The sequence below is a fragment of the Hirundo rustica genome, chromosome 3 (genome assembly GCF_015227805.2).
Source record: "Hirundo rustica isolate bHirRus1 chromosome 3, bHirRus1.pri.v3, whole genome shotgun sequence".
NCBI lineage: Eukaryota > Metazoa > Chordata > Aves > Passeriformes > Hirundinidae > Hirundo > Hirundo rustica.
Genome location: NC_053452.1, coordinates 1,880,437 through 1,890,634, shown reverse-complemented (window position 1 = coordinate 1,890,634; position 10,198 = coordinate 1,880,437). Strand labels below are relative to the sequence as shown.

At 48.7% G+C, this 10,198-nt stretch overlaps 1 protein-coding gene and 1 non-coding gene across 14 annotated transcripts in view; both read right to left on the bottom strand.

Annotated features, from left to right (window-relative positions):
- Positions 1–508: 508 nt before the first annotated feature.
- EHBP1 (EH domain binding protein 1) overlaps positions 509–10,198 on the bottom strand; it is a 204,312-nt gene continuing 194,622 nt past the window's right edge. For all 13 annotated transcript variants that reach the window (XM_040058768.2, XM_040058771.2, XM_040058774.1 and 10 more), the window contains 4 exons: positions 9,492–9,591; positions 8,296–8,369; positions 1,677–1,791; positions 509–1,533 (listed from right to left, as the gene is read on the bottom strand). In XM_040058768.2, the coding sequence (XP_039914702.1) occupies positions 1,443–1,533; positions 1,677–1,791; positions 8,296–8,369; positions 9,492–9,591 (380 nt within the window). In that variant the 3' untranslated portion in view covers positions 509–1,442. The remainder of the gene's footprint in view (positions 1,534–1,676; positions 1,792–8,295; positions 8,370–9,491; positions 9,592–10,198) is intronic.
- Positions 3,434–3,559, bottom strand: LOC120751341 (small nucleolar RNA SNORA5). The gene has a single exon (XR_005700404.1). It is a non-coding gene; the product is annotated as a small nucleolar RNA SNORA5 (small nucleolar RNA).

The following is a 10,198-nucleotide window of genomic DNA, read 5'->3' as shown; positions in this document are numbered from 1 at the left end:
CATCTTCCCAAACTTCTCACGGGGCCAAATCCACCTGCGGGCCCCGGGGCAGCCCCCGGTATCCCAGGCCGGCACATCCCGCGGCACCGGCGGCCGCTGGCACAGAACCGGGCGCTTCCCTCCTCCACGGGGGACACTTTTGGCGACAGCGGCGGGGCGCAGCGCGGAGCGGGCCGCACTCGCACCGGCAGCCGCCGACCCCGCGGAGATCGGGCTCCGCTCCCCGCGGGCGCGTTCTTCCTTGCGCATCCCCCTCGCCCCGGCGTCGGCCCCGCGGGGGGAAAGTTTGACCTCCCTCTCCCCGAGCCGCGTTTTTATTAAAATCGAACGAACAAACTTTTCCGTCCGGCGGGTTCCGTTGCGTTGGCGAAGCGGCGGCGGCCCGGGGCGCGGAGCCCCGCTGCTCCCCCCGGCGGGATGGGTCCCCTCCGCCCCCCGAGCCCCCTCCCCGGCCGGCTGAAGGCGGGAGGGGTGGAGGGAGCTCCCCAGGTAAAGAGGAAAGCGGCAGTTACGGTAAGAAAGATTCGGGTTTTATTGAAAATTTTATATATGACTCGGTGTTGTAATAAATAAAAGAGACGAGCTCCACGGAAGGGACGATGCGAGCGCGGGACACGCTTGGGGGCACACGGACGGGGCGGGGTGCGGTGGGGAGCGCGGCCGGGCGCAATAAATAACGCGGAGCGGTCCGGTCCGGTCCGGTCCGCGGGGGAACGCGGGTGGGAAGTGTCGCGCTGTCCCGGGCCGGGCCGGTCTGTGCCCCGGGCTGCCCCACTCGGCTCGCAGCCGCTCCCAGGGTTTTGTGCCAGCTCTGGGGGAGAAGCCCCCGAGTAAACCAGAGCGGCTCGGCTCTACTCCCGGGGAAACGCAAAACTGATGTAATAAACCACTGGTAAATACAGCACATTTTTAATAATAACTGGGGTGGACCTGACCTAACTATAAAATGTAGGTAGCTTATTAAGTATTACATATGGCAGGACTAGATGAAACCATTCCCAATGATTTTTTTTTTTTTCCTATATCACCCTCTCTAATCCTATTACGACAAAAACATTTTTTATTTCAAAACTCAGCCCTCCTCCAGCCACAGAAACCAGGACAAACTATTTCTTCTCCTCCTTCCGCCCATCTCCGGCATCGCCCGCACGCCAGGGGTCTCGGCGATTCCACTTCCAACGCTTTCGGCAGGAGAGCTGAGCCCACACGGAAATCATGGGACAACGCGAGTTCGCTTGAACGGAAAACAAAAAACAACGGAGCGGGGCCCGGCGCAGCCTAAATCTGGCCTAAGAAAATGGAAAAAAAAGTTTAATTTTTTTTTTCAAAACATCTTCTTCTTCTTTTTTTTTTTTTTTTTTTTTTTCCCCAGTCTCATGTCGGCATTTTAAGAACGTTAAGAAAGCCGCGCTGCGAGTTCGCTGCCGCCGCGGGAAGGCCGCTCACTGGAGAACGCACTTCTCTTCCTTCTTGGCCATCTTGCCTTTGTTTTGCTCGAGGGTCCTCTCCAAATGCTCGTCCTCCTCCTCGGCCCTGCGGAAAGAGGCGCGGTGAGCGGCTGCGGGGGATGCGCGCCGAGTTCCCCCCACGGCCGCGGCGCCCGCGGACTCGGACCAAACTTTCCGTGGGGACCGTGGCGGCCCGGCGGGGACCTGCCCTCCCTCTGCCCGACTCACTGCTTCTCCTGAGCGTCCAGGTCCCTGACCAGCGCGTCCCGTTTGTTAACGAGAATAACGAGTTCGTCCAGCAAGAGCTGCTCTCGCCTCTTCTGCGCCTCGGTCTTCTGCCAGTCTGCGGGAGAAGCACAAGGAGAGCAGCGGTGAGAGGGGCGGCCGGCACCACCAAACCCGGTACGGCCCGACCCGGCCTGGCACAGCTCGGCCCGGTACGGCCCGACCCAGCCTGGCACAGCTCGGCCCGGTACAGACCAACTCAACCTGGCACAGCTCAGCCCGGTACAGACCAACCCAGCCTGGCACAGCTCGGCCCGGTACGGCCCAACCCAGCCTGGCACAGACCAGCTTGGCCTGGCACAGCTCGGCCCGGCCCCGGCCTCTCTCCCCGCAGGGACAAGCGCAGCCCGGCGGCCTTTCGCCCACCTTGTCTCGGGGGAGCTCAGCAGCAGTTTTGGGGTCGTTTGGGCGGGGGTTTCTTTCCTTTCCTTTATTTTTCCCCCCCCTTTTTTAGCGCAAACCCGGTTTTGTTTTTCCCCACGCCACCGCCGGGAATGCCCGCAGCCCGGCTCCGCTCAGCGGCCGGAGGAATCTCACGCAGCGCACCATATGCTGCGCGCTAACTTTAAAAGCGGGTAGCGCTTAATTAGCGTCTCCCACTTGGAAGTAAAAAAAAAAAAAAAAAAAATACACTTGCTACAGAATATCGCGGGGGCCCTCTCCGGCAGCCTCGCTATTCCCGGGGGGATCCCTGCGGGCTCAGCCCGGCGCAGCCCCCCGGGGCCGCCCGCAGCCCTCGGCTCTGCAGCCAGCCCGCGAGGGCTTGTCGCTGTCAGTCAAGCCCCGGCCTTCCCCGCCTCCCTCATTAAGAAGGTAAACAATGAAAAGCAGGAGCAGTAGATTATGAGGGAGATAGCAGGACAATCGAGGAGCGGGAGGGAAAGAGGACACCAGCTCCAAAAAAAAAAAAAAAAAAAACAAACCACAACACCCACCCAAAAACAAAACCAAAAAACCAAAACAACAACAACAACAAAAAAATCCCCAAAAATCTCCAAGCACCGGGAGAAGCCACGGGCACCGGCCCGGCGGCGTCCTCGTCCTCCCCGAAGGCGAAGGGGAGAGAGGGTGCAGTCCTTTTGGCGTTCTCCCCCACCCACCCGCGCTCTCCATTGCCCTGGGCGATCATGTTAAAACTCACATGGCTGGTGCTTATTCAGATAAGCCGAACAATGCTCCCCACCGGTTACCATGTGAATCTTCACAAACCCCGCAAGAATGCGGTGGTTCAAATCCCCCTGACCCCCCTCCAAAGCCAAATTTATTCAAGACAGCAAACTGCTCAGAAGCTTTATGAAAGCAAGTGGTGCTAGAGGGAATTCAGCCTTGTATTTACAAATTAAAAATTAGATGCATCATCATGCAACGAAGGCTGGGAGAGCGGCGGAAAGGCAGGAATGTGCGGCCGCTTTTTATCGCGCCCTCCTCGCCGTCTGCCTGGGCACACGGGCCCACGAGCAGGAAAAGCAGCACGCAGGAAAAGCCAGGGCACACGTGTGTGTGTGTGTGTGTGTGTGTGCAGGCACCGCGAGTCCTGCCGGCAGAGTCGCACCGCGGCCACCGCAGCCCTTCAAAGTTGATTTTTCTCATTCGACTCCTTCTTTTCCCCTTTTCCTTTCTCATTTCCCTTTTTTTTTTTGTGTCTTTTCCCCTCCGCCGTCGCGAAGGAAATAATTTTTCAGGTGTACACAGATTAGAAGCGGAGTCAGCAGCCAAAAATCTCTGGTAATCCAAGCCACTTCTTCCTGCCACAGAGCTGCTTTGATTTGGGTGGCAGCCTTTTGGGCGCTGCTTCTTGGAGCAGTCTCTCGATTTTCGCCGCTGCTTGGCCTTTCTGCTCCGCTTGGGCAAAGCTCCTTCGCTTCGACCCATTCCAAAGGCGCTCTGCGAGCCAGAGCTTCCCCAAACCAGAGCGCTTTGCCCCACAAATAAAGCTCCTCACACGCCCTGAGACCTCAGCGTGACAACAGCGCCCTGAAAAGGGCCAGGGCAGCAAGCCAGACAGAAAAGGGGAGAGAGAGACACGGCAGAGGATTCCAGGGGTGTTCGCAACTTTGGGGTCAACTTTCCCCTGGCTACAGCTGGGAATTGTGCTGGGACTCAGGCTCTCGGCACAGCTGGGCACACCAGGCTCAGGATGAAAAGGGATTTGAAATCCATCGTCTCTACCTGAACTTCATGTAATTTTTTTTTTTTTTCTTTGCGATTTCGATGGTTTTCACTTCTTATTTTCAAAGCTTTTTGTTTGTTTGTTTGTTTGATCATCCCCTGTTCTCCAGCTGCAGCAGCAACTTTGGTTTTTGAAAGAGCAAACAAGTCAGAATATTTCAGTATATGCTTGGCTCAGTCCCTCACTATTTTTCTCTGTTAAGTCCCCTCCTAAGTGCCACAGGTTTTGTTGCTTCATCTCAGAGTCCTGCGAAGTAAATAATGTCCTATTAGGATTTCATGGGAAAAAAACCCAAAACTGTGTATTTGTTTTGGTTTTTGTCGGTTTGTTTTTTCTGCATTTGCTTATCGTGAATGTTTGAAATACGCCATGGGAAAACCTGCTGGCAGAAATATTCCCTTGCAATTTTACTGCCATTTCTAGAAAAGGAGTCTGCCTTTCCTCCCCCCGAAATAAATAAAGAGTCAAGCGGTTAAAAGGGTAACCGGCTCTAACTATTTAAATAACATTTTATAGGTGACTACCTTGCAATTTTGTTTTATCCAACAAAATGCTGCCGGGCAGCAGTTTTGGGAAGCATCCCTGTGTTTGGAAAAGCAACTGTGTTCAAGTTTGAGTCCTACCTGTTGTGCCTTTTAAGCCAGGATTACCTATAACACCTGTCACATACAGTTACCCGGGCTGACTGCAGCTCTGGGAAGCTACAATATGGGCTGCGATTAATTTGAAGATTTCGGAATAATACCGTTATAAAAGCTACACTCTGGACAAAAATAGGATTAAGCTCTGGGGCTGTATATGAGCTAAAAGTGTTGAAAAGCTAAAGCCCCCGTGCCACCACTCGCGACAGGCAGTTTAAAACGACGGAGTTTGCTAAATTCACGTTGAAGTAGAAACGTTTTCAATTATTCATCTTCATTGACTTCATATTGTCTTTTTTTTCCTCCCCCCACTGCTTAAACTGATAATTACTCGGAGCAAACAGACGTTCCAGTTCCCACAGAAATGCTTTCATGGAAATGGTCGAAAGTTCTCGTAGTCAAACCTTCAACCTTGCCACTATAATAAATAAGCCTGGCACTTTGATGAAAATTAACACTAGTTTTGTAAAGAGCACATTGGGGGATTGCAGTCAGGTCTTATCTTTAGTTCCAGTCAACTAGCAATCCTGAAAGAGTTTGCATCATCATCAGAGCAGGCCATTTGATAGGATTCTGCTGCTGAACCTAATCAATCTATGGAATACTGTGGCTGTGCGGTGTAACAAAGCTAAAATAGATTTACAAATGGGGTTTTAGAGGATAAGCTCCTCCACAGGATTACATATTGATTTTAAATATAAAAAGCTTATCATATAAACCATAACTACAAAAATAGTGAACCTATGCATAAATCCTTTTAGAAGAGCACCCACTTCAAACTATAAGCCAAGAATAAATCAAGATGTACAAAATCCGAGAGAAGATCCATTTCTTGGGCAGAAAATGAACACACCACCCCAAGGTGTGCAAAAATGAACTTATCTTTTCTAAGGAGGCATTAAAACTCGACTGGGGAAAAAAAAAATAAATAAAAGAAAGGAGTGAGAGGAAAGGTAGCTGAGAGTGAGGCATCCCGGCAACTCGCAGCCGCAGGAAGAGCCAGGCTCTGCAACGCAGCACCTGGCAGCCAGGCAGGCAGAGGTGCACACGGACCCCGTTTACCTGCATTTCTCTGGCCTGTTGGTGAGGGCTTTCCGGCCTTTCTGGGTCGGAACAGCCCGAGAGGAGGAACACTTTCTAGCTGGAAGCGGGCAGCGCGTTAACTCTCCCTTTCTCATCTCTGCGGCTCCCTGGGGGAGGAGGAGGAGGGGGGGAGGTGGAGGGGAGCGTGCCTTTTTTTTTTTTTTTTTTAAATTTTTTTTTCCCCCCCACCCTGGGTCATTCATGTGCTCCCCGTGAAAAGTGCCGTAACCCTCCGAGGGGCCATTCAGCTCCCGGTGCCCGCGGATGAGCGGCCGGGAAGGAGCCGCCGTCTCCACATCGCTGAGCATCCTAACGGGGCAGCACCTCCGGCGCTGCCCGCACGCTGCCCGAGCAGGCACGGCACAGCCGCCTTTATCTGCCATCAGCAGGCTCCCACCTTCGGCAAAGCTCTTTGCTCGCCTTTTTTTAATTTTTTTTTTTTTAAATTTTTTTTTTTTTTTTTCCTCTCCCTGTCATCAACCAGCCAAGTAAATCGGCTGACAGATTTTTAAACGGCACAGTAGTCACGCGTGGAAGGGTTAGAGCAATTTACCAAAACAGTAATTACCACCTTTCAAAAGGCTTTTTTTTTTTTCCTTTTTCAAGTTCCAGTTTGAGTTGGTGTGTTCTGCCTTTTTTTTTTTTTTTAGACAAACAAACCGCTCCCATCCTGTTACATATATATATATATATCTTTTTTAAAATTTTTTTTCTGCTCATTCACTTCGGGTTTGGAAGCGGTGCTGGCAAAAGTGAGATCTGTCTTTTCAACTCTTTCAGGGAGCCCAAGCACTCATTAGCAATCGGCTAAATGGCCTCGGAGCCGACAGTGCTGGGCTGTCAGGGCTCCTTCGGAGAAATCCCATTGGAAATGGCGTGGTTTTAGCGGTGCTTCCCAAAAAAGTGCATCTTTGCATCTTCTGAGCACAGAAAACACCGATGCGCCCATCGAGACGTCATATATGTGTATTTTGAGTTTTCACAGGTGTTTTCCTGGATGAGTTTCTCCTTTAATGTGTTTGTTGGGTAAAACCAGATAACTGTTGAAAGTTCTAGAAGACCAATAACCTTATTGGGAGCTGAAATGCTAAAGGAGGACTTTGTTGCATAAATTAAAAAAAATCCCCCCAAATAACCAAAATTCTCCAGCACTTATGTTTTGCTTCCTAAACCTCTGTTCACCATATCACCATTAGCATATTTAAAAAAAGAAAAAAAAAAGAGAAAAAAATGAGAGAGAGGAAAAAAAGATGATTTCCTGGAGTTTGGGCATCCCTCTCTGAACTTACAAAAAAGAAATTAAAAAAAAGATTGTCCCAGACAATGTGTAAATGGCACAAGCTGCTAGACATTCAAAGGCTGCTGCTAGGACATTCCAAGGCAGTATATATATATATATATATAAAAGAGGCAATTAAATGTCAAAAGTTTAGATTTAAATCCAGGATCTCCTAGCTCCTCTCTAGTTTTAGATTATTTCACGTTTTAAATATTTCATCAGTACGATTCCAAATTAATCTGGCTTGTCTCTGCAGAAAGCAATGTATATATTTACGACTCAGGATTATCCAAGAACGGAGTGAAGAACAGTCTTATGCAAAAAATATAACTACAGATGGAGAGATAGGGAAAAGCTACCTGAAACCTGCTGCTTTTTTCCAACAAACTTATGCTCCCAGTGAAGTCTCCAAACTAATTAGAATTGATTTATTATGGATCAGGTACCTTATCAGGTGAAGAAAGAAATTACCATGGACAGTCAAAGGGTTGAGAGGTCAATACAGAATAGCAAAATCAATTTGCATTGATTAGACAAAAGGTCCATTTTACAGAGCCCAAAGGATTAACTTTAAAGCAAACATCTTTGAACTGTAAGGCAGCATTTGTGACTGAGAGGTGTAAGTGGTGCAGCATTAGAAAACACTTAAGATATTTGAATAAGAAAATAATGCAAGCAATGGTTTAAGCTATCTGGATGTTTATTTTTTTATTATGAATCATCCCAAGGATTACTGTACAATTCACTGGAAAGCCCTATGGAAGGGGCGCAATTGTTTCATTTATCCCGTGTCAATCTTCCCCCGAGCGCTGCCTCCCTTCAGGTGAGCTGACTAAACCGGGAAGGGAGAAACCCTGCGCCAAGGATCGCGCCGATCCTGCCGCCGCTCGTGACGGAATATTTACTTGACAAACCGAGGGCTTTACCACCAAAACCATTCGGACCTCTCTTCCCTCCCCTCAGTGAGCTACTGTTGTATCAGAACAGGTCTGAAACACTCAAAGGGCCCTCTCCTGTGGGTCACCCTTCCTTTCGCTGCGGCACCAAAAGCAGCACCATGCCGCGGGAAGCGCTGCTGCAACAAAAACCTGCAAGCCCCAGACACGTTCTCTACCTCCTCACCGCTTCGTTTCCCAAGTTTATCGCAACAAGACCGTACTCCTCCGTCCCGGATCTTGGATATTTTTAAAAATTTTTTATTTTTAACCCCGAAGAAGACTTTACAATGGGACTGCAGCCCCGGCACGCTCGCCGCGCGCTATCACTTGAAGGGATGTAAATATCAGCGTTACTAACGGAGCTTCAGAGAAACCTCGGGGTCCGGCACTTCCAGGTGCCAAAGCTGCCTGGCAGCGAGCACTTGTCCCCCCCCCAGTCCCCAGCTCTTACCTTCGATGGCCAGCATTGCTCTGAGCTCCCGGTTCAGCAGCTCGTAGCGCCTTTCTAGGTCGTGCTCCTTTTCCCTAGGCAAGTTGCAAATGTTCATCAATATGTTAATTACTAAATCATTAAACGCTTAAAAGCACCTTTAACTCACATTGATTTTAGGACTCGCAACTGACTTTTCTCTTGAACTTTAAGCTACTCCAAACAAATGATACACAAACTTAAAATCTGGCTCAGGTGGCCTGCTCAGTATCAGGGCCTTTTCATTTCATGTAAGGTCGGCTTTAATGCTGTCAGTTTAACTCCATTGCACTACAGGGTGCAATTATTTCATATTCACCTCTGGAAAGGCTGTTGTGGAACGTCCGAGTTATAAAATATTCCCCTAGATCTCACGAGCAAATTCCAGCATCAACCTATTCGCCGAGATAGCGTGACACTGGAAGTGTTATTCTATATACATTCTGCCCTAATCAACAATAAAAAATTAGACAAGGGATTAGAAAGCTTAATATTTTGCAGGTAAAATCCTCTGTCAAGTTCAGACCCAGCAGGAGATAGGTGAGCAGAGGCTCTTCCCAGGGAAGTATGCAGGCATCTACACTAGGTGGCATTACGGAAAGAAATATCAAACTGAAAGAAGCTGGAAGGGAAGCACTCGGGGCAGAACGCCTCTGAAAAGGAGCAGCACCTTCTCCCTTCCTCAACACTGCCAGCGAGAAAAGGTTCACTTGTCCTTGCTTTGCAGTATCAGTGGTATCACTGTGACTGATTTACTGACATCCCCTCAGCAGAGATGGGACTGAGGATTTTCTGCAAAGCAGGTAGTGACTCAAAATCTGGCTCTCTCTCTGAACAGACTTCACCTGTCTCATCTGAGGCACAATCCAAATCTATGCGTGCATTTCTAAAAATTTATTCTACTGCTGGGCTTTTAAAAATGTATCAGTGGTTAATATTTATTTTGATTTCTTTTTTTCACAGCTCTGGCTACTCTTGTGTCATTACACGCTTCTCATTTTCAAGTGTCAAACACGAGAAAAACAAGTTACTCGACGTGTAACACATCCACACCACTCACTTTTGAGGGGTTTTCTCTTGAAGCCTAACAGTAAGAGAGTGAAAAAAAAAAAAAAGTTTTGCATCCATCTGAAGAGTAAATCATCCTTTTCTAAATACCTGTGTTCATCTGTACTTACAGAAGAGAAAGCTGGTTCATTCGTCTTATTAAGGCATTCTTCTTATTAACCAGCATGAACCACTCCTGCATCATAGCTTCTTCTTCTTCTGTGTTTTTTCCTGCAATCAAAAGAACTTCATTACTTATGTGGCATTTCACAAATTGAGGTACATATTTTCACTTCAGGTTTTGGAGTTATCAGTTGCCAGTAACAATGAGCATGACAAGGCATAGTCTCAAATGGTAAGAAAAAAATCACGTGACTGCAAGTCCTGCCTGCTTTATAAATAAATATATTTGAAAGCAGCCATCCTCCAGGACACATTTTAGTGCTCTTTACCATGCTGATGCCCTGACCTAAATAAACACCTTTTAAAAGGGCTGTGTATTTTAAATTCTCCCAAATGAACTACATCATTGCAATGCTTCCAGTGAAAAACCCTCACTGCTAAAAGATGTCTGGCCATCACCAAAACCAAAAACAATTCCTGCAGGCAAGATCCACCCCACCCATGTAAACCCAGCACAATCAGGATGACGCGGCAAGGATCAAAGTGGCTGCAGAGGAGATGCTAATCCTGAACTCTTGGCTAAAGTGTGGGCACCTGCTCAGCTTCTGCGCTCATGGCCACTCTTCCAGATGAGCTGGAAAGAGCTGCTGCTCTCCTCAACCTGCAACCAAAGGGAGCATCTGCACAAACACAAACAGTCTCGGGATCCAGGTAC